This window comes from Canis aureus, chromosome 15 (assembly GCF_053574225.1).
Source record: "Canis aureus isolate CA01 chromosome 15, VMU_Caureus_v.1.0, whole genome shotgun sequence".
Lineage (NCBI taxonomy): Eukaryota > Metazoa > Chordata > Mammalia > Carnivora > Canidae > Canis > Canis aureus.
The window spans coordinates 41,018,032-41,043,193 of NC_135625.1; the positions used below are offsets into that span (position 1 = coordinate 41,018,032).

The window sequence follows — 25,162 nt, forward strand, 5'->3', positions numbered from 1 at the left end:
AGAAAGGGAGACAGAGCATAAAGACTCCTAACTCTGGGAAACGAACTAGGGGTGGTGGAAGGGCAGGTGGATAGGGCGGGGGTGACTGGGTGAAGGGCTCTGATGTGGGCACTTGACGGGATGAGCACTGGGTGTTATTCTATATGTTGGCAAATTGAACTCCAGTAAAAAATAAATTTATTTTAAAAAAATAAGAAAAATAGGGATCCCTGGGTGGCGCAGCGGTTTGGCGCCTGCCTTTGGCCCAGGGCGCGATCCTGGAGACCCGGGATCGAATCCCACATCGGGCTCCCGGTGCATGGAGCCTGCTTCTCCCTCTGACTATGTCTCTGCCTCTCTCTCTCTCTCTCTCTCTCTCTCTCTCTCTCTCTGTGACTATCATAAATAAATAAAAATTAAAAAAAATTTTAAAAAAAGAAAAAAGAAAAATAAACCACCAAAACGAGACAGGAAGAAATAGTGTACTTGAAAAGACGAATAACCTCCAAAAAATTGAATCAGTAATCAAAAATCTATCAGCAAGCGAAAGTCTAGGGCCAGACGGCTTCACTGACAAATTCTACCAAACACTTAAAGAAGAGTTAATTTCTATTCTTCTCAAACTATTACAAAAATATAAAAAAAGAAGGAAAACTTCAAAATTCATTCTATGAGGCCAACATTGCCCTGATACCAAAAATATATAGACTCCATTAAAAAGGAAAATTACAGACCAATATCCCTGATGAACATAGATCCAAAAATGTCAACAAGTTATTAGCAAATTGAATCCAACCGTATATTAATAGGAATATTCAAATGATCAAGTGGGATTTATTCTGGGTTGCAAGAGAAGTTCAATATTTGGAGATCAATCAGCATGATACACCACATTAATAAAAGAAAGGATAAGAACCATACAATCCTTTCAAAAGATGCAGAAAAAGTGTTTGACAATGTAAAACTTCTATTAATGACAAAAACTCTCAACAAAAGTAGGGTTAGAAGGAATATACCTCAACATAATAATGGTCATATATGAAAAATTCACAGCTAATACCATCTCCATTGGGGAAAACTGAGAATTTTTCCTCTAGAGTCACAAACAAGACAGGGATGTCCACTCTCAGCCCTTTTACTCCATGTAGTATTGGAAGTCCAAGGCTTGGATATAAAAAGAATCCAAATCAGCAAGAAAGAAGTCAAACATTCATTAATTGCAGATGACATGATACTCTACATAGAAAACCCAAAAGACTCCATCAAAAAAATTGCTAGAGCTGATACACAAATTCAGTAGTCTCAGGATACACAATCAAATGTACAGAATTCTGTTGTATTTTCATATGCCAATAATGAAGTATCAGAAAGAGAAATAAAGGAATCAATCCCATTTATAATTGCACCAAAAACCATAAGCTACCTAGGAATAAACCTATTGAAAGAGGTAATATACCTAGAAAACTCAGAAATGAACCCATTATTATAAATTCAATTAATGTTTAACAAAGAAGGAATGAATATACAGTGGGATAAACAGTCTCCTCAACAAATGGTGCTGGGAAAACTGCAAAGCAACATGCAAAAGAATGAGATTGGACTACTTTCTTATAAACAGAAATAAATTCAGAATGGATTATCAGACAGGAAACTATCAAAATCCTAGAGAACACAGGCAGTAACCTCTGACATTGGCCTTAGAAATGTCTATATATTTCTTCTGAAGCAAGAGAAACAAAAGCAAAAAGGAACTATTAGTATTTCATCAGAATAAAAAAAGCTTATGCACAGAGAAGGAATCTATCAAAAAACTATAAAGCAACCTACAGAATGGGAGAAAATATTAGCAAATAATGTATCTGATGAAGGGTTTATATTCAGAATCTATAAGGAACTTAGAAAATTCAACAACCTAAATCCAAATAACCCTGTTAAATGGGCAGAAAACATGAAGAGACATTTTTTCCAAAGAAGACATACAGTTGACTAACAGACAGATGAAAAGATGCTCAACGTCATTTATCATCAAGGAAATTCAAATCAAAACCACAATGAGATATCACCTCACACCTGTCAAAATGGCTGAATTCAACAGCACAGGAAAGAATAGGTGTTGGTGAAGATGCAGGGAAAGGGAAACTTACACTGTTGGTGGGAATGCAAACTGGTGCAGCTACTCTGGAAAACAGTATGGAGGCTCCTCAAAATTAGAACTACCATATGATCCAGCAATTGCACTACTAGGTATTTACCCAAAGAATACAAAAACACTAAGTTGAAGGATACATGCACCCTGATATTTTATAGCAACATTATCTATAATAGCCAAATTATGGAAACAGACAAAATGTCCATTGATGAGTAGATAAGGAGAGGTGCTATATACATACAACGGAATATTACTCAGACATAAAATAAGAATGAAATTTTTCCATTTGCAATGATCTGTATGGAGCTAGAAAGTATTATGCTAAGGAAAATATGTCATTAAGGGAAAGATAAATACCATATGATTTTACTCACATGTGAAATTTAAAAATGAAACAACTAATCATAGGAAAAAAGAGAGAGAAGTCAACCAAGAAACAGACTCTAACTTTAGAAAACAGACTGATTGTTACCAGAGTGCAGATGGATGGGGGACAGTTGAAATAGGTGGTAGATATCAAGGAGTGTATTTCTTGTGATGGGTACTAGATGTTGTATGGAAATGTTGATTTACTGTATTGCATAGACCTGAAACTAATATTACTGTGTATGTTCACTAACTGGAATTTAAATTAAAACTTATTTAAAAATAAAGAAAAGAAATAATTGCTGAAAACTCCCTCAACCTAGGAAGAAATAGACATCCAGGTCCAAGAAAGTTCCAAATAAGATGGACCCAAGAAGATCCACACCACATACATAATAATTAAATTGTTTGAAGATGAGAAAAATTTAAATGCAGCAAGAGAGAAACAAAAAATTACCTACTGGTGAAAATCTTTAAGTGTATCGGCTGACTTTTCAGCAAAAACTGTGGGCCAGGAGGAAGTGACATGATACATTCAAAGTGCTGAAAGGGAAAAAAAACCTACCACCAAGAATACTCTACCAGGTTATTTTAATTTAGATAAAGACTTTCCCAAAAAAATAAAAGATAAATGAGTTTGTCACCATTAAACAAGTCTTATAAGAAATATTAAAGAGCTGTAGCTAAAATTAACAACACAAAAAAATAAGAAGTTTTGGTGAGGACATGGATAAAGGGGAATGCTTTTACAGTGTTGGTGGGAATGCAGAATGGGACAGCCATTCTGGAAAACTGTATGGAGCTTCCTCAAAAAGTTAAACTACCCTATGATCCAGCAATCACAGTACTATGTATTTACCAAAAGAATGCAAAAGTACTATTCTAAGGGAAACATGCACCCTAATGTTTATAATCATTATCTAGAATAGCCAAATCATGGACTGATGTCCATCAAGTGATGAATAAGTAAAGAAGATGTGAGATAAAAAACTAGACAAAATACTAAAATTTTTATGGAAGCACCCAAGACCATACATATCCAAATCAATATTGATAATAAAACAAGGCTGAGGGAATCACAATTCCAGATTTCAAGATATACTACAAAATTGTGGTAATCAAAACAGTATGGTATGGGCACAAAAATCAATGAAGCAGACTGGAGTCCAGAAATAAACCCATGGACATATAATCAGTTAATTTATAACAGAGAATGCAAGAATAAACAATGAGAAAAAGTTTCTTCAATAAATGTTGGGAAAACTAGACAGCTACCGTAAAAGAATGAAACTGAACCACTTTTTCACGCCATACACAAAAATAAACTCAAAATGGATTAAAGACCCAAATACAAGATCTGAAACAATAAACATCTTAGAAGAGAACACAGGCAGTAATTTCTCTGATATCAGCATAGCAATATTTTTCTAGATATGTCTCCTGAGGCAAGGAAAACAAAAGCAAAAATAAACAATTGGGACTATAATAAAACAAAAAGCTTTTGGAGGGGGGCAAAATGGGTGAAGGCAAATGAGAGATACAGGCTTCTAGTTGTGGAATGAATATCTCATGGGAATAAAAGGCACAGCATGAAGAATATAATCAATGATATTGTAATAACAATGAATTGGATCAGATAGTAACTACACTTGTGATGACCATAGCATAATGTAAAGTAACATTGTGTGTCAACTGTACTCAAAAAAGAAATATTTTAGAGAAATGTAACCTATTAAAAATATTTTAAAAGATATTTATGTATTTATTTATTTATTTATTTATTTATTTATTGAGCACAAACAGGGATAGCAGAGAAGGAGTGGGAGAAGCAGGCTCCCCACTGAGCAGAGAGCCCAATGTGAGGCTTGATCCCAGGACTCTGGGATCTTGATCTGAACCAAAGGCAGACACTTAAGTGACTGAGCCACCCAAGTGCCCCAAGAAATGTAAATGTTAACAAGACATAGACATAAACTTTCTGATTTGAAAAATAAATAGAAATAAAGAGTATAGAAATGGGCAATGATCTATAGATAAAAATATCATTTCTTATGGGAAAGATTCTTGTGATAAAATTAAGAATGTTAAAGATATCTGAATTTTACTTTTCAAATGAGAGATAGCAAATTTAATTAAATGTCTCCATAGTTTGTATTTTTAGTAAGAGAGAAATATTTGCAATGAATGTTCTAGTTTACAAAAAGTGGCCATTTTTCACTCTTTAATATTCTGAAGGTTTAGGTTTTAATATATTTCATCTTGAATGATTTTCAGCAGCATGCTGTATTTGATGTTTTAACAATGTTTTGTGTTCTGATATTCTAAATTTGATTCATGATGCATTCTTATACAGTTTTTTTGAAAAATAAAAAGCTTTAGCACAACAAAGGAAACATTCAACAAAACAAAAAGGCAACCTACTGAATGGGAAGATATTTACCAGTGATATATTTGATAGGAGTTAGTATCCAAAATATATAAAGAACTTACACGACCCAACACTAAAAACCAAATTATCCAATTAAAACGGTCAGAAGAAATGAACAGCATTTGTCCAAAAAAGTCATACTGATGGCCAACAGACATATGAAAAGATACTCAACATCACTAATAATCAGGGAAATGTAAATCAAAAGCACAATGAGATATCACCTTATACCTGTCAGAATAGCTAAAATAAAAAAGATAAGATATAACAAGTGTTGGAGAGGATGTGGAGAAAAAAGAACCCTTGTGCACTGTTGTTGGAATTGCAAATTGGTGTAGACACTGTAGAAGACGGTATGAAGACTTTTTAAAAGAATAAAATAGAATTACCGTATGATCCAATCATTTCACTATTGAGTATTTACCGAAAGAATATGAAAGATACCTGCATCCCTATGTTCATTGCAGCATTATTTACAGTCGCCAAGATATGGAAACAACATGTTTTCACTGATAGATGAATGAATAAGGAGGATGTGACATATATAAATAATAAAATATTACGTGGCCATATAAAAGGGATGACACTGGGCTATTTGTGACAATATGGATAGACCTATAAGATGTTATGATAGGGACAGACAGACTGAGGCAGACATAATTGAATTTCACTCATAATTGGAATCTAAAAAAACTCAAAAACCAAATTAAGGAACAAAAAGGAGAATCATACTTATAAATACAGAGAACAAACTGATGGTTGCTGGATGGGAGAAAGGACATAGATTGGGGAAAATAGTGAAAGGGAATGAGGGAATACAGGCTTCTAGTTTTGGAATGAATAAGAGGTCAAGTCAGAGAACAAGGAATAAAGTCAATGATATTGTATTAGCAATGTAAGGGACAGATGATAGCTACATTTGTGGTGAGCATAACATAACATATAGAGTTGTTGATTCATTGTGTTGTACATCTGAAACTAATGTAACATTGTGTCAACAATACTAAAAAAAATAAAGCATATATTACATCTTATATGACAAAATCCCATTCGTTCAGGATGCTCTCTTCCCACTGGTACTGTAACTGTTTCTTCAGTAAGTGATACCAAAATTTTAAAAACCCTATATTTATTGAGGTACTATTTAAAAAAATGTATATATTTATGATGTACAACTAGATGTTTTGGTATACAAAATGTTGTATATATACAACATATATACACATATGTTGTGAAATAGTTGCCACAATTAAGCTGATTAACATACCCATTAGTTCAAATAAATACCACTTTCTATGTTTTTTATTTTGTAACAAGGACACTTAAAATATCAAATATACAATATAATATTTGTCAGTTCACAAGGTCTCAGGTGCTTCCCATGTATAATCTGGAACTGGACCGTATACATGGTAGTCAGGGAGAGACTAGCGAAAGAGTCAGACCACTTTGGATTGTTAGATGGCAGGTTTAGTAACTGAGGGAACTTACATGGAAGAGTTGTCTTGGATGGTTGCAAGATGAGTAGATCTCCACAACTGCCCACCAAATCTTAAAAGTGTACATAGAAGTTTTAATGTGATTCAGTCACATATACCATCCAGATGGTCTCAACCAGCACATTGCTCTTTCAACTCTGTCCTTTGGGAAACATCTGAGAGCAAGAAAGACAAGTAGGCTACACACTCCAAGGATAGGAGAGGAGAGGAAAAGCCTCTAGTTGCCAAGGTCTAGCTCACTGATCAACCAGTGGTAACGTTTTCTCAATTATCTCCCTCAACAGTATTAAGTGCAGTCACATTATTGAATATTAGATCTCTAGAGCCTGTCCATCTTCCATACATATTTCATGAAACTACCTTTTGATTAAAGTCTCCCTATTTCCTCCACTCCCTAGCCCCTGGCAACTACCATTCTAGTCTGCTTCTATGAGTTTGACTCTTCAGATTCCATTTGTAAGTGAGAACATGATGTATTTGTCTTTCTGATTCTGTCTCATTTCGCTTAGTGTAATGCCCTTCAGTTTCATTCATACTGCCACAAACGGCAAGATTTCCTTCTATTTTATGGCTAAATAATGGCTAAATAACATTGTTATATTGATATATATAAGTAGAGATTTTCATTAACCTGTGATGGGCAGTTGCTTTATTTCCATGTGTAGCTGTTGTGAATAATACTGCAATGAACAGAGGACAGATATAGTGTTTTCATTTTTTTTTTGATAAATAGCCAAAAGTAGCATTGTTCTGTCTTTAATTTTTTGAGAAACCTACAAATTATTTTCCATAGTGGTTGCACCAATTTCTATTTCCACCAAAAGGGTGCAAGGGTTCCCTTTTCTACATGTCTTGACAACACCTAGAATCTTTTGTCTAGTTGATATTAGTTATTCTAACAAGGGTAAGGTGATACCTCATGGTGGTTTCGATCTTTTTAAATTTTTATTTTTAAGTAATCTCTATATCCAACATGGGGCTCAAACTCATGACGCTAAGATCAAGACTTCCATGCTCTACAGACCCAGCCAGCTAGGTGCCCCATCATAGTGGTTTTGATTTGAATTTCTCTGCTGACTAGTAATGTTGAGCAGCTTTTCATATACCTATTGACCATTTATGCTTTCTGAGAAATGTCTATTCATCTCTTTGCCCATTTTAAACTGGGTTATATGTTTTTTTGCCAGTGAGTTAAATTCCTTTATATATTTTGGGTGTTAATCTCTTATTTGATGTATAATGTGCAAATAATTTCTCTCACAAGGTAGGTAGTCTCTTTGATCTATTGATTGTTTTCTTTGCTATACAGAAAGGTTTTAGGAAAGTTGGTGTAGTCCCACTTGTCAATTTTTGCTTTTGTTATCTGTGTTTTGGAGAACAAAATATTATATCCAAATATTCAAACTATCCAAAATATTATTGTCTACACCAAAGTCAAGAAAGTTTGTCCTATATTTAATTCTAAGAGTTTTAGAGTTTCAGGTTTTATATGAAAGTCTTTGAATTTATTTTTGTGTAGGATGTGAGATGAAGGTCCAATTTCATTCTTTTGCATGTGGAAATATAGTTCGCACAACACCATTTATTGAAAAGTTCTCACAACACAATCCCTTCGTCATTGTGTATTCTTAGCAGTTTTGTTGATTACCAATTAACTATATATGTGGATGTAATTTTGGATTGTTTATTCTATTCTATTAACATATATGTCTGTTTTTAATCATAGTAACATATTTTGATTACTGTAGCTTTGTAATATATTTTGAAATCTGAAAGCATAATGCTCTTAACTTTATTCTTCTGTGAATTTAATACTACTTCCAAATTCAGTATTGTGGAGTTTTGCCCTATGTTTTCTTTTTTTTTTCTTAGAAAACTTTATTAATCCTTTTATGTTTAAGTATTTGATCATTTTGAGTTACTTTCTGTACAGGTCTAATTTTTGTAAGAGTCTAATTCCATTCATTTGCTTATGGATATTGTTGTTCCAGCACCATTCGTTGAAACGATTGTCTTTTCCCTATTGAATGGTCTTGATACTTTACTCAATAACAATTTGACCATATATGTGAGAGCTTATATATTATGGTATATATACATATATATGTTCATTAGTTGGTCTACAGATCTGTCAATACCATTCTTTTTTATTTCCATAGATTTGTAGTTAGTTTTGAAATCAGGAAGTGTTGAGTCCTCCAATTTTGTTCATCTTTTTCAAGATTGTTTTGGCTATCAGAATTTTTATATTTTTCTGTTTCTCCAAAAATTCATTTTGATTTTGATAGAAATTTCATTGAATCCATAGGCTTCCATGAGTGGTATTTGTATCTAAATATTAAGCCAACCAATCCAATCCATGAACATGGATGACTATCTTCTTTCAACATTTTTAAGCAATATTTTAGTTTTATTTATACTTCTTTCATCTTGTTTATTCATAAGTATTTCATTCTTTTTGATGCTATTACAAATGGAGCTGTTATCTCTTTGGATTTGTCATTATTAAGTGTATAGAAATGTAATTGATATTTCAGGTATTGATTTTGTATCCTGCTGTTTTTATGAGGTCTAACAATTTTGGGAGGCATCTTTAGGATTTTGTATGTACAAGATTATAGCTATGAATAGAGATAATTTTCTTTGCAATTTGGATGCCTAATTTATTTTTCTTGCCTCATTGCTCTGGCCAGAAATTCCAGAGTACTTTGTTAAAAGAAATGGGCATCCTTACCTTCCTGATTTTAGAGGAAATGTTTTCAGTATCTTACCATTGAGGATGTAGTTATAGGTTTTCATATATGTCTTTTATTATTTTGAGGTAGTTTCCTTCTGTTCCTACCTTGTTTTTGTCATAAATGTGCAGTTTGTCACATTTTTTCACATCATTGATTTAAATATGTGGTTCCTTTCCTTTATTCTCTGTGTTGTGCTGCATTATTTACTTTTGTATATTGAACTCCATGATGAATTTTATTACTACATTTGCTACAAACTATATAGGAAACAAACCAATGAAGTACTTTCATTATCTTTCCATTATCCTATTGTTTACAAATATGTAATTTGCCTCCCATATTCTGGATATTATGTAATGACTTCACTATATATCATTACCCAAGGCCAAAATCTCTGTTTCAACAACATAATATACTTGCACCTTACTGATTATAACAGAAATACTAAAAATACGTTTTTTGCATTATAGCTAAGCATTCTATAAAGTGCTTCTTAAAGTCTCACTATAGATAGATGATAGATAGATAGATATAGATACAGATATAGATATATATATATATAGCCTAGTTTCTATTTTACCCATTTTATAGTTAAGGGAACTAAAGATAGATGTTAGGTTCATTTTGACACATAGCTAGTATGTGATGGAGATTTGGAAGCATCAGTTCTTTTAATACATTTCAGCTTTTACACCAGTATTATATACATACTTATCTGTTTCAGTGCCCAGATGTCTCTTGCTAAACTTTCTAATTAATATTAAAAAATTGTATGTAAAATGTCTCAGGCTTTCAACCTAAACATATAACCTACAAAAATATCTGGTTTATATTTTACCTTTTATTTTTTAATTTTTAATTTTTTAAAAGATTTTTTTTAAGTAATCTCTACACCCACAGTGGGGTTCACACCCTCAGCCCCAAGATCAAGAGTTGCATGTTCTTCTGGCTGAGCCAGTCAGGTGCCCCTATATTTTACCTTTTAAGCCTTATCCATTTCATATTTATTTTAAAATTATGTTACAAAATAATCAATACTCGAGTATTCCATATTTGCAAGTTTGCTTACTTGCTAGTATTTATAATCCTCAATTCATTTTTAATAACCCCCAATTCAATACGCATAGATGTCACTTGATCATTTGAACTAATGTCCAAGGTGACAAAAAATTCCTTCATACTGGGGTTCACATTCCCAGCTGAGGTTGAACAGAGATACTCTTGCATTTTTTCAACTTTAATACAGAGGAACAGAAAATGAAAAAGGTAGAGAGCAATGCACTGTATTGTAAGAAGCTCACATTGTGGGGCCAATTGGAGAGTGTTTAAATCTCAACACTGGCCTCTATAAGTGGGGTGGCCCCATGCAAGTCACTTTTTACTTCTATTTTGCCTTTTACTTTTACTTGGCTTCTTTGTAAACTAAGAAAACAGAATCTCCCAGCATAGGTTGCTTATAGAATTTCAGATTATATATATGAAATATATACATATTTCCCCTAAAAGTAATGATTCAGTAGAAGTTAATTCAGGATGGTGGGACTTTATGAAATGTAGCTACCACAGTAATCAAATGTATTAGTCTCGCTTGTATGAAATATTTCAATTACATATTTTTAGTAAATAAAAGGTCCAGTAGGCTGTAGAGCTCTGTGTGAGATAGAATTATGCTGATAAATTACTTGGGAAATATTTTTTTGAAAATTAAATATCAAAAGACCTGCTCTTGCTCTTGTTCAAATGTCAGAGCTCTTTAAAGAAGTAAATATGAACACAATTTTACAAATGATTATGTACGAATTCGTTTGGCCCATATAGTCCAAAGAATAAGGTGCACAGAAAATAGAAATCATGATTTATTTGCACGCATTCAAGAAACTTTGTCATCACTGCTGTTTGTCCCAATCTTCCGTGGCACGGTAATTTGTAGAAGGGATGGTTCAGGATCTACAGTAAGGACAACATGTGTGAGCATTCCCCAGTGCCCGGCCGCATCCTGATTCTTCACTTCTCCTCTCACACCACCTCACTCTGAAGCTCCAAGCCCCAACACACACACACACACACACACACACACACACAGGGGCACGCACGCACCCACCACAAAATCAGACTTTGTACATCCCGGGAAGAGGCTCCCAGGAAGTGGGGAGCGTGACCCTGCCCGGTCCAGACTTCGGGACTGGCCGACCTCAGCCCGCAGGTGAAGGAGTGCTGCGCCCCAGGCCCAGGCCCCAGGCCCCAGGCCCCAGAGGTGCGCGCCCTCCCCTCCAGGTGCAGGGTCCGGCGAGGGAGGGGCACCTGTCCCAGCCTCGCTCCGAGCCCTCCCCGCAGCAGGCCCAGGACGACCCTGGCGCCAGGCGGGCTCTGACAAGACGCTGGTCTCTCCCCAGCGGACCGGGGCTCTGGAGCAAGGTCCCGGGGCCCGCCGAGCCCAGAGGCTCTGCGGCCGGTGGCCCTCCGCGGAGCAGGGTCCGTCACTCACGATGGCCCGCGGAGGTCAGCCGGCCCAGACCTGAGAGCATCAGCAGGAGAGACAGCATCGCGGGGCCCGCCGGCCTGGCCACGGTGACGGCTGTTGGCTGCGGAACGGCGGCCGCGCGCGGGGCCCTGCCCTCCGGCCGGTGGGAAGCGTCGGCGCGGGCCGCGGGGCGGGGGCGGGGCGGGGCGGGGCGGGGCGGGGGCGCGGCTGCTCCGCCCCCCCCGCCCCCTCCGCGGACCCGCGCGCAGCCGCAGTCCCCCCCCCCCGCCCCCTGCCCCGCCCGCTGCGCGTGGGAAGCGCACACCGGCGGGTCCTGCTGCCCTCGTGGGCTTGCGCTTTATTTTGCAAGGCGGGGACATCGGAGACTCGTTCGGGGATGACGTGAGGGTCACGAAGTGCATTTCCACCCTGGAGACGGGCCGTTTGCCGGTGAAGTGCTTGGCGGTGTTAATAGGCCACGTCGTAGTTTTCTGGCGCAGTGGCTGAATTACTGCAGTGAAAGAAAATAGAAAATGGAAATTCACAATATGTTTATTAGCAGACAGGTGTCTGTTTTAAGCATATCTACTGCGGGATTTCTAATTTAAGTCTCAGGTCGAAACACCACATGCAAAAGAAACACAAACACTAAAAATTTTAAAAATCAATTCTGTTATAGATAAGTTTGTTTCTTACAAAACTAAGGAGTCCAAATAAAACTAAACAGATGTGAATGCGTTTATTACTTTAATATTGATTTATAATTTAAGTATGAGGCAGAATAATTATGGCTATGAAATGACTGAAAAAAATCAAAATATGTTTATTCGGTTTTGTACACTTCTGTTTCTTAGAAAAATATATGTTTAGGAGATTAAAGTGAATGTCTAAGTGGAAAATTTTTCCCAATTAATATGGAGTTTAATTGGAGTTTAATGGAGTTCACACATTGAAAGGCAATAGAATTAACTTGGAAAGAACTGTCATTTCATGCTTTAATATACAGATTGATTATTTGCTTAATTACAGGGTTTTTTTCAAAACTTATTTTTTATTGTAGTAAAATAGACCTAATATAAAAATTTACTATGTAAATCATGTTTATGTGTAGAGTTCATTGCTATAGAGGACATACACGTTGTTATGCAAACATTCCCACCAGCTGTCCCCCGAACTCTTCATCTTGCAAAACTGGAACTCTCTATCCATTGAGCAAGTCTCTACTTTTCTCTCTCCCAAACCCTGGCAACCAAAATTTTGTTGTCTCTAGAAATTTGACTATTCCAGGTACCTCATCAAGGTTCATCCATGGTGTAGCATATTGCAGAATTTTTCTTTGAAAACTGAAATATTCCGTTGTATGTACATGCCACATATTGCTTATCTGTTCATCTGTCATGGACACTTGGTTTACTTCCATCTTTTAGTTACCGTGAATAACACTGCAATGAGCAGTGGTATACAAATCTCTCTTCTAAGCTCTGCTTTCAGTTATTTTGGGTATATACCCAGAATATCAACAGAGTAAAAGGCAACCCCCCAAAATGGGAGAAAGTATTTGGAATGCATATATTTGATAAGGGATTAATACCTAGACTATACAAAGAATTCCTGTGACTCAACAAAAACGCACACCTAATTTAAAAATGGCTGATGGGGCACCTGAGTGGCTCAGTGGTTAAGCTTCTGCCTTTGGCTTGGGTCATGATCCCAGGGTCCTGGGATTGAGATGGGCATCAGGTTCCTTGCAGGGAGCCTGCTTCTCCCACTACCTTTGTCTCTACCTCTCTGTGTCTCTCATGAATAAATAAATAAAATCTTTTAAAAAATGCCTGAACAGATGTTTCTTCAAATAAGATATAGAAGTGGCCTATAAGCACATGAAAAGATGCTCAAATCACTGATCATTAGGGAAATGAAAATCAAACCCCCTTACATCCCCCAGGATGGCTATTAAAAACCAGGAAATAATATATTATGCTGAGTGAAGTAAGTCAATTCATTTGGGGAATATAAATAATAGTGAAAGGGAATATAAGGGAAGGGAGAAGAAGTGTGTGGGAAATATCAGAAAGGGAGACAGAACATAAACTCTGGGAAACGAACTAGGGGTGGTGGAAGGGGAGGAGGGCGGGGGGTGGGGGTGAATGGGTGACGGGCACTGAGGGGGGCACTTGACGGGATGAGCACTGGGTGTTATTCTGTAAGTTGGCAAATTGAACACCAATAAAAAATAAATTTATAATAAAAAAATAAAAATAATAAAAACCAGGAAATAACAAATGTTGCCAATGTGGGAAGAAATGGAAACCTTTGTGCACTGGTGGGGATGTAAAATGGCACAGATTCTGTAAATGTATGGAAGTTCTTCAAAATATTTAAAACAGAGCTACCTAATTTCAGTTTCGTAAGCATATTTTTTACAAGATATTCTTAAACTTTCCTTCCATGAAACTTGTGCTTATACACCTTAAAATCGATACCCATAGACAAATTCAAATATTGCTCTTCTTGTTTGTAAGCAGAAATACAAATTATTTTTTAGTAACAAATAATATAATATTCAATCCTAAAATACCGATGTCTGTCTATTTTACTAAAGTATTTACTTCTTGGGCTGCCTGGGTGGCTCAGTCGGTTAAGCATCTGCCTTAAGCTCAGGTCATGGGATTGAGCCCTGTGTCAGGATATCTGATTAGCAGGGAATCTGCTTCTCCTTCTCCTTCTGCCACTTCCCTGCTCATGCTTGATCTTTTTCTGTCTTTCTCAAATAAATAAAATCCTTAAAAAATATATTTACTTCTTAAGCATGTGTTTTTTTGTGACTAATTTACATATATAAAATACTTGAATATTTATAAATATTCATAACTCAATATTATATTACTACTAATAATATAATGTATAATGATTGGGGTGTCTGGGTGGCTCAGTCAGTTAAGCATCTGCCTTCAGCTTAGGTCATGTTCCCAGGGTCCTGGGATAGAACCCTGCATTGGGTTTCCTGCTCAGTGGGGAGTCTGCCTCTCCCTCTCCATCTGCCTCTCCCCTTGCTCATTCTCTTTCATTCTCTTTCACTCACTATCTCTCAAATAAATAAATAAATAAATAATATAATAAGGATTTGAATATATAAATATGAATATTTGAGTACACAGCATAAACCAAATAGTATGCCTGTGTTATCAAAATACAGAGAATATCATCCACTTATGGAGTGCCTGGATGGCTCAGTAGGTTAAGTGTCTGACTCTTGATTTCAGCTCATATCATGATCTTAGGGTCATGAGATGGAGCCCTGTGTCCAGCTCCTTGCTGAGCATGGAGCCTGCTTAAGATTCTTTCTCACCTCTCTCCCTCTGCGTCTCCCTGCCAGTAGTGTTCGCTCTCTCTCTTAAAAACAACAACAATAAAACAAAAGCAAAAAAGACCATCATCCATATATCCAAACAGGTAAGAGACTGAAGGAAACCAGATATGCATAAGAGAGTCATAGCTAGAAAGTATAAATTCATTGTTAGCATAAGTTAGCTAACTTTGTTAGCAAAGTTCTCTGGGAATATAGCTAATTTGCTTTCTCTACATATATCAAATGTAGCTACAGAAAGAATGTCACATTTGAAATTTGAACCATAATTGGAGGAGTAAATGAACCGTATAAAGTCAGTAAATTTTCTCCTAAGAGTAATATTAAATTATCCAAAGTCTTTAAGTGTGAATAAATGATATTTTGTCTCAAAAAAATAACATCATAGTTCTGGGATGGTGAGATAGGAATGATGAGGACTGGAAGCAGTAAATCTAATTAGAAGAATTGTGCATAGTTGAGGCCAGAAATGTCAATATCCTCATGGCTAAACCATGAGGGGGGAAATAGAAATATGAGAGGTATTTTGGATAATTAAAAATAGAATCCCTATCAACCCATCAGAAATCTCTTCACAAATGTAGAAAGGAACAAAGTAGTTTTATTATTGAATAGGTGCCAAACCTAACCAAGTTGTGCAAGGAGATTGCAAAGATGGAAGGAAATCTCTCTCTCTTATATAACCAGGCAGATATAGTCCATGTCATACATGTTAACTTTATTTATCCAAAGTGTAAAAACTTCCAATTTCTTTGGGATAACCAAGAAGTTACAGCTTGGAACTAGACACCAATGTTAAATTCCCAAGGAGCCAGGAAGATAAGAAGCTATTTTCCTTAATGTTCATGTTTGAAATAGATGCCCACAAAATCCTTAATGAAAATATTCTGCAAATGTAAAGTTGACAAATTTTATTTAATTTTCAAAAGAATTACATACTTCTCAAAGAGACAGAGAAAGGATTAACAATTATAGTTTTCTGAAAAAAACATCTAGAAAAGTGTGTGTGTGTGTGTGTGTGTGTGTGTGTTAGTTTCTTTCAAGTGTGGTGCCAGGGAAAATTAATGTTTTATTTTGTAGATATGCATTTACCCTTGCAACACAGGAAACAGAACAGGTGTGTTGACTAGTTTGATATGAAGTTTGATGAACTGTTAAGGCAACTAAGCAACTGAGATGATAGTACCACCAATTTTAGGAGAGACAGATTTGTGCAGGAGTTGGGAGATAATTAGGTTGAAGACTTGAATTTGAGGTCTTTGTAGACAAGCAATAGGTTATTGGAAATTAATTTTGATCCTTAATATTTGAATTAAACACCTAAAAAAAGGTAATTTGGAAGAAAGAAAGTGAATTAGACAATCTAAGAAAAATATATAGGAAGAAAAGTGGATGTCCAAAAGGAATTTGTGGATCATACAGATGATTTCAGTGATCAAGGGAATAGCAATCAAAAGAGAAAATGAAAGTAATAAAGATTTAAAATTAGGCAGGTTAAGAATTAGAAGATATTAATATTGTGATTTTGCCAAATACTTTTCTTGCATCTATTGAGTTGATCTTCTAAAATTCCAGTCTAATGTAGTAAATTATTGATGGAATTTTAAGGTAAAGCAACTTTGTATTCCCTGGATAAATCACATTTGATCATGATATAGTATCCTTTTTTTATATAACATTGGATTTAATTTGCTAACACTTTGTTAAAATTCCCATCCACTTTCATGGGGGGTACAAACTGGTAGTATCTTTCTTATGTTGTTATTTGTCTGTTTCCTATCAGGATAATAGTAGCTTCATAAAAGACATATGGAAATGTTCCCTTCTTTTAAAATATGTGGGAGAGTTTGTGTAACTTTGGTATTACATCTTCCTTTAGGAGCTTCATAAAAGACGTATGGAAATGTTCCCTTCTTTTATTTTTTTTATTTTTTATTTTAATAACAAAGGCGAGGTATATTGTAATTATTATTAACCAGTATATTGTAATAAGATTATATATTTCAATAACATGTAAAAATGTTCTATATCTCATAGACATCTATAGCAGAAAATAGTAAGTAAAAAGAACATAACGCAAATGTCCAACAAAAATCATTTTAGAATGAAAAAATATATAAAAGTCATCATAATTTATTATTCTTTTTTTTTTATTTTTTAAAGTAGGCTCCACACCCAGCATGGAGCCTGATGAGGTGCTCAAAGTCACAAACTTGATTGAGACCTGAACTGAGACTAAGAATTAGACATTTAGCTGCATGAGCCACCCTGGCACCCAAAAGTCACCACTGTTTGGTTTGTTTTTTAATTTTTAAATTTTTAACTTTTATATTGGAGTTCAATTTGCCAACATATAGTATAAAACCCAGTGCTCCTCCCACCAACTGCCCCCCCTCAGTGCCCATCAGCCAGTCACCCCAACCCCCCACCACCTCCCTTTCCACTAACCATTGTGTACTTCCCAGAGTTAAGTGTCTCTCATGTTTTTCACCCTCATTGATATTTTCACTTATTTTCTTTCCTTTCCCCTTTATTCCCTTTCAGTAATTTTTATATTCCCCAAATGAATGAGACCATATAATGTTTGTCCTTTTCCAATTGACTTATTTCACTCAGCATAATACCGTCCAGTTCCATCCACGTTGAAGCAAATGGTGGCTATTTATCGTTTCTAATGGCTGAGGAATGTTCCATTGTATACATAGACCACATCTTTATCAATTCATCTTTCGATGGACACCAAGGCTCCTACCACAGTTTGGCTATTGTGGACATTGCTGCTAGAAACATCGGGGTGCAGGTGTCCCGGCATTTCATTGCATCTGTATCTTTTGGGTAAATACCCAGCAGTGCAATTGCTGGATGGTAGAGCAGTTCTATTTTTAACTCTTTGAGGAACCGCCACATAGTTTTCCAGAGTGGCTGCAGCAGTTCACATTCCCACCAACAGTGCAAGAGGGTCCCCTTTCTCCACATCCTCTCCAACATTTGTGGCTTCCTGTCTTGTTAATTTTCCCCATTCTCACTGGTGTGAGGTGGTATCTCATTGTGGTTTTGAGTTGTATTTCCCTGAGGGCCAGTGATGCAGAGCATTTTCTCATGTGCTTGTGGGCCATGTCTATGTCTTCCTCTGTGAGATTTATGTTCATGTTTTTTGGCCATTTCAGGATTGAATTCTTTGTTTCTTTGCTATTGAGTTTAATAAGTTCTTTTTTTTAATTATTTATGATAGTCACACAGAGAGAGAGAGAGGCAGAGACACAGGCAGAGGGAGAAGCAGGGGGAGAAGCAGGCTCCATGCACCGGGAGCCCAACGTGGGATTCGATTCCCGATCTCCAGGATCGTGCCCTGGGCCAAAGGCAGGCACCACACCGCTGCGCCACCCAGGGATCCCTAATAAGTTCTTTATAGATCTTGGATACTAGCCCTTTATCTGATACGTCATTTGCAAATATCCACTCCCATTCTGTAGGTGGTCTTTCAGTTTTGTGGACTGTTTCTTTTGCTGTGCAGAAGCTTTTTATATTGATTAAGTCCCAATAATTCATTTTTGCTTTTGTTTCCCTTGCCTTTATGGATGTATCTTGCAAGAAGTTGCTGTGCCCAAGTTCAAAAAGGGTGTTGCCTGTGTTTTCCTTTAGGATTTTGATGGATTCTTGTCTCACATTTAGATTTTTCATCCATTTTGAGTTTATTTTTGTGTATGGTACAAGAGAATGGTCTAGTTTCATTCTTCTGCATGTGGATGTCCAATTTTCCCAGCACCATTTATTGAAGAGACAGTCCTTTATCCAGTGGATAGTCTTTCCTGCTTTGTCAAATATTAGTTGACCATAGAGCTGGGGGTACACTTCTGGATTCTCTATTATGTTCCATTGATCTATGTGTATGCTTTTGTGCCAGTACCACACTGTCTTGATGACCACGGCTTTGTAGTACAACTTGAAATCTGGCATTGTGATGCCCCCAGCTATGGTTGTCTTTTTTAAAAATCCCCTGGCTATTCAGGGTCTTTTCTGATTCCACACAAATCTTGAGATGATTTCTTCCAACTCTCTGAATAAAGTCCATGGTATTTTGATAGGGATTGCATTAAATGTGTAAATTGCCCTGGGTAGCATTGAAATTTTCACAATATTAATTCTTCCAATCCATGAGCATGGAATATTTTTCCATCTCTGTGTCTTCCGCAATTTCTTTTAGAAGTGTTCTGTAGTTTTCAGGGTATAGATCCTTTACCTCCTTGGTTTATTCCTAGGTTATCTAACGCTTTTGGGTACAATTGTAAATGGGACCAACTCCTTAATCTCTCTTTCTTCAGTCTCATTGTTAGTGTATAGAACTGCCCCTGATTTCTGGGCATTGATTTTGTATCCTGCCACACTGCCGAATTGCTGTATAAGTTCTAGCAATCTTGGGGTGAAGTCTTTTGGGTTTTCTATGTTGAGTATCATGTCATCTGTGAAGAGGGAGAGTTTGATTTCTTCATGGACAATGTGGAAGCTTTTTATTTCTTTTTGTTGCCTGACTGCTGAGGCTAGGACTTCCAGTAGTGTGTTGAATTGCAGTGGTAAGAGTGGACATCCCTGTAGTGTTCCTGATCTTAGGGGAAAAGGTCTCAGCTTTTCCCCATTGAGAATGGTATTGCTGTGGCTTTTAAGATGCTGAGGAATGTTCCCTCTATCCCTACACTCAGAAGAGTTTTGATCAGGAATGGATGCTGTATTTTGTCAAATGATTTCTCTGCATCTATTGAGAGGATTATATGGTTTTTGTTTTTTCTCTTGCTGATATGATCAATCACATTCATTGCTTTACGAGTGCTGAACCAGCCTTGCATCCTGGGGATAAATCCCACTTGGTCATGGTGAATAATCTTCTTAATGTATTGTTGGATCCTATTGGCTAGTATCTTGTTGAGAATTTTTGCATCTGTGTTCATCACGGATATTGGTTTATAATTCTCCTTTTTGGTGGAGTCTTTGGTTTTGGAATTAAGGTGATGCTGGCCTCATAGAATGAGCTTGGAGCTATTCCATCCCTTTTTATCTTTCAGAACAGCTTTAGTAGAATAGGTATTGTTTCTTCTTTAAACAATTGATAGAATTCCCCTGGGAAGCCATCTGGCCCTGGACTTCTGTGTCTTGGGAGGTTTTTGATGACTGCTTCAATTTCCTCTCTGGTTATTGGCCTGTTCAGGTTTTCTATATAGTCTTCTGTTCCAGTTTGGATAGTTTGTGGTGTTCCAGAAATGCGTCCATTTCTTCTAGATTGCCTAATTTATTGGCATATAGTTGCTCATAATATGTTTTTAAAATTGTTTGTATTTCCTTGGTATTGGTTGTGATCTCTTTTTCATTCGTGATTTTAATTTGAGTCTTTTCTCTTTTGTTTTTAATTACGTTGGCTAATGGTTTATCTATCTTATTAATTCTTTCAAAGAACCAACTCTTGGTTTTGTTGATCTGTTTGACAGCTCTTCTGGTCTCTATTTCATTGAGTTCTGCTTGAATCTTTATTAACTCTCTTCTTCTGTTGGGTGCAGGATCTATTTGCTGTTTTTATCTCCAGTTCCTATAGGTGCAAGGTTAGCTTTTGTATTTGAGTTTTTTCCAATTTTTTAAGGGATGCTTGTATTGCAATGTATTTCCCCCTCAGGACTGCTTTGCTGTATCCCAAAGATTTCGAATGCTTGTATTTTTATTCTCATTAGTTTCCATGAATCTTTTTAATTCTTCTCTAATTTCCAGGTTGACCTTTTCATCTTTTAGCAGGATGCTCTTTAACCTCCATGTGTTTGAATTTCTTCCAAACTTCTTGTGATTTAGTTCTAGTTTCAAAGCATTATGGTCTGAAAATACGCAGGGGACAATCCCAATCTTTTGGCATCTGTTAAGACCTGATTTGTGACCCAGTATGTGGTCTATTCTGGAGAAAATTCCATGTGCACTTGAGAGGAATGTGTATTCAGTTGCATTTGGATGTAAAGTTCTGTAATATCTGTGACATCCACCTGGTCAGTGTATCATTTAATGCTCCTGTTTCTTTAGAGATGTTGTGCTTAGAATATCTGTCATTTGCAGAAAGTGCCGTGTTGAAGTCTCCCAGTATAAGTGTGTTATTATCTAAGTATGTCTTTACTTTGGTTATTAATTGATTGAAATACTTGGTAGCTCCCACATTAGGGGCATAAATATTCATGATTGTTAGGTCCTCTTGTTGGATAGACCCTTTAAGTATGATATAGTGTCCCTCTTAATCTCTTTCTACAGTCTTTGGGATAAACTTTAATTTATCTGATCTGAAGATGGCTACCACTGCTTTCTTTTGAGGATTATTTAAAAATGGCAAATGGTTCTCCAACCTTTTATTTTCAGGCTGTATGCATCCTTAGGTCTAAATCTAGTCTCTTCTAGACAGCAAAGAGATGGGTCTTGCTTTTTTATCCAGGCTGAAACACCTGCGCCTTTTGATGGGATGGTTAAGCCCATTCACGTTCAGAGTTACTATTGAAAGATATGATTTAATAAAAAAAAGAATGATATGATTTAGTGTCATCATGATACCTATTCAGTCCCTGTTTTTGTGGATTGTTTCCTTGGACTTCCTCTTTCTTTTACAGAGTCTCCCTTAATATTTCTTGCAGACCTGATTTGGTGGTCACATATTCTTTCAGTTCCTGCCTATTCTTTCAGTTCCTAGCTCTTTATCTCTCCTTCTATTCTGAATGACAGCCTGCTGGATACAGTATTCTTGGCTTCATGTTCTTCTCATTTAGAACCCTGAATGTATCCTGCAAGCCCTTTCTGGCCTGCCAGGTCTCTGTGGAGAGGCTGCTGTTAACCTAATACTTCTCCTCTTAAAGGTTAGGGATTTCTTGTATCTTGCTGCTTTCAGGATTCTCTCTTTATCTTGAAATTTGCAAGTTTCACTATTAAATGTTGGAGTGTTGAATGGTTTTCATTGATTTTAGGGGGCGATCTCTATCTCCTGGATCTGAATGCCTGTTTCCTTCCCCAAGTTAGGGAAGTTCTCAGCTATGATTTGTTCAAATACACTTTCTGGTCCTCTGTCCCTTTCGGTGCCCTCTGGAACCCCAATTAAACATAGATTTTTCCTTCTGAGACTGTCATTTATTTCCCTTAACTTTTCCTCATGGTATTTTGTTTTTCTCTTTTTTGCTCAGCTTCCTTCCTTGCCATCAACTTGTCTTTTATGTCACTCACTCTTCTACCTCACTAACCCTCATCTTAGGACTTCCAGTTCGGATTGCATCTCATTTAATTGATTTTTAATTTCAAACCTGATTAGATCTAAATTCTGCAGTCATGAAGTCTCTTGAATCCTTTATGCTTTTTCCCAGACCCACCAGTAGCTTTATAATTGTGCTTCTGAATTGGTTTTCTGACTTCCAATTGTAATCCAAATTCTGTAACTCTTGGGAGAGAGAATTGTTTCTGATTCTTTCTTTTGTGGTGAGTTCTTCCTTCTAGTCATTTTGCTCAGTGCAGACTGGCTAAAAACAAGTTGTACTAGAAAAAGGAAGGAAAAGGGGGGTAAAAGAGGGAAAACAAATAAATGAGAAACAACAACAACAACAACAACAACAACAAAAACAAGGAGGGGTATCCTCTGATTCTATATACTGTAAATCCCTCGACTTCCCCTGGAGCTTCCCAGCACTGCTTTGTCAAGAACTTGCTCTTCCCCTGTCCTTCCAGCTAGTCTTCTGGCAGAGGGGCCTGCTGTGCTGATTCTCAGGTGGGTGTACCTGGAGGAGCTGCCTTGCCCCTGCCAGGTGCAAGGTTCAGTGGGAGCTGTTTATTCTCTGAGGCCCCTGCTCCCTGGAGGCCCCTCTCAGTTCCAGGCACAAGGTGACACCAGGAGGAACAACCACATGGCAGTGGCCAGCTCTCCTGCTCTGGAGTCAGCTCCCACAGTAACCACCTCAGTCTTCCCGTCTGCAGTGGCCTGGATGCTCCGGGGACCGGGGTCACTGATCTGCACAGCTCAGGCTGCCCATTGGCAGAAGTGTATTTAACTCTCCTTTTCCTCCCGGCCTCCACCTGTCCCAAGGGGAGGGCCGGATCCAGAGCTGTGTCCCTTGGGCTCCAGGGCCTGCGCTGCTGGAATTGCACCCCCGGGGCCCTGCAGCCCCCTCCATGTGGAGGTGCTGCCTGAGCCCCGCTTGGGCTGCTCCTGAGGTCCCGCCCGGCTCATGCTCCAGCCCTTTAGGGAGCTCGGCCCACGGTGTGTGGCGCCCTCTCCACCAGGGTGCACTTCCTCTGTTAGTGCTCCTGGGAACGTGGGGGCTCCACTGCCCCTCCTGGGATCCTGCCCGAGTTCCCTGCGAGCGCCTTTCCCTCCGGGAAGATTGGTAAAGATCCTGCTTCTCTGGGACTGGGCTTTCCTGTCCTGGAGGCCCTCGCTGCCTGGCCTTAGCACACCCCCTCGGGGCCCCTCCCCCACTAGATGCTTTTTTATTTATTTTTTCCATCTTCCTACCTTGATAGAATCAGAACTCTTCTCACTGTAGCATTCCATCTATTCTCTCTTTAAATCTGAGGTCGAATTCATAGGTTTTCAGAATGATTTGAAAGTTATCCAGGTAAGTTGGTGGGAACAGATGACTTGGGGATCCTACTCTTCCACCATCTTGCCCTCTCCTCTCTCCTTCTTTTAAAATACCTGGTAGAGTTTGTGTAACCTTGGTATTATATCTTCCTTTAATGCTTGGTAGGATTCACCAGTGAGGCTATCTGGGTCTGAAAACAACTTTATAGATAGATTTTCACTGCAAATTCAATTTTAATATGGATAGAAAACTGTTCAGATTATCCATTTCTTTTGTTTTTATTTTTGATCTTTGTTTTTTTTTTTTCTGTTTCAACTTTTTATTAAATTCCAGTTAGTTATCGTACAGTGCAATATCAATTTCAGGTGCAGAATTTAACGATTCATTAGAATTTAGTGATTCATCCTTACATATAACACCCAGTACTCATCACAATGAGCACACTCCTTAATATCCATCATCCATTTAGCCCACCACCCCTCCAACAACCCTCAGTTTGTTCTCAATAGTTAAAATGCTCTATTATGGCCTGCCTCTCATCCCCCACCCCCCATGTTTGCCTGTTTCATTTCTTAAGTTCCACTCGCTAGTGAAACATATGGTGTTTATCTTTCTCCTCCTGATTTATTTCACTTAGAATTATACACTCTAGTTCTACCCACATCATTGGAAATGGCAAGATTTCATTATATCTGATGGCTGAGTAATACGTATATTATGTGTGTGTGTGTGTGTGTGTGTGTGTGTGTGTGTATGCCATGTCTTCTTTATCCATTCATGTATCAATGAACATCTGGTCCCTTTCCATATTTTGGCTATTGCGGACATTGCTACTATAAATATTTAGGTGTATGTGCCCCTTGGAATCACTATGTCTGTATCCTTTGTATATGTGCCTAGTAGTGCAATTGCTGGGTCATAGGGTAGATCTATTTTTTACTTTTTCAAGAACCTTCATACAGTCTTCCAGAGTGGTTGCACCAGTTACATTCCCACCGGCATCTGTTGTTTGCTGAGTTGTTAATTTTAGCCATTCTAACTAGTATGAAGTGATAGTCATTGTAGTTTTGTTTTGAATTTCCTTGATGATGACTGATGTTGAGCTTCTTTTCATGTATCTGTTAGCCATTTGTAAGTCTTCTTTGGAAAAATGTCTATGTCTTCTGCCCATTTTGTAACTTGATTATTTGGTTTTGAGTGTTAAGTTTTCTAAGTTCTTTATAGATTTTGGATACTAATCCTTCATCAGATATGTCATTTGCAAATATCTTCTCCCATTTCAAAGGTTGCCTTTTCATTTTTTGTTTTGCCTTTTCATTTTATTGATTGTTTTTATTTGCTGTGCAGAAGCTTTTTATCTTGATGAAGTCCCAATAATTCATTTTTGCTTTTGTTTCCCTTGCCTGAAGAGACATTTATAGTAAGAAATTGCTCCAGACAATGTGACAGGGGTTGTTGACTGTGTTCTTCTCTAGGATTTTGATGATTTCCTGCTTCAAATTGAGGTCTTTTATCCATTTTGAATTTTTGTGTATGGTGTAAGAAAGTGGTCCAGTCTCCTTCTCTTGTGTGTTGCTGTCCACTTTCCCCAGCAACATC

At 37.2% G+C, this 25,162-nt stretch overlaps 1 protein-coding gene and 1 long non-coding RNA gene across 4 annotated transcripts in view; both read right to left on the reverse strand.

Annotated features, from left to right (window-relative positions):
* Positions 1–11,002: 11,002 nt before the first annotated feature.
* On the reverse strand, positions 11,003–11,825 carry LOC144284015 (uncharacterized). The gene is made up of 2 exons (XR_013352496.1): positions 11,645–11,825; positions 11,003–11,106 (listed from the first exon to the last, which is right to left on the reverse strand). It is a non-coding gene; the product is annotated as an uncharacterized LOC144284015 (long non-coding RNA).
* A 127-nt stretch (positions 11,826–11,952) lies between these two features.
* The window catches only part of LOC144284576 (disintegrin and metalloproteinase domain-containing protein 18-like), a 184,365-nt gene continuing 171,155 nt past the window's right edge, over positions 11,953–25,162 (reverse strand). For all 3 annotated transcript variants that reach the window (XR_013353000.1, XR_013353005.1, XM_077849266.1), the window contains one exon: positions 11,953–12,131. Coding sequence is in view for 1 of the 3 variants with exons in the window: in XM_077849266.1 (XP_077705392.1) it covers positions 12,089–12,131 (43 nt within the window). In the remaining 2 variants the exon portion in view is untranslated. The remainder of the gene's footprint in view (positions 12,132–25,162) is intronic.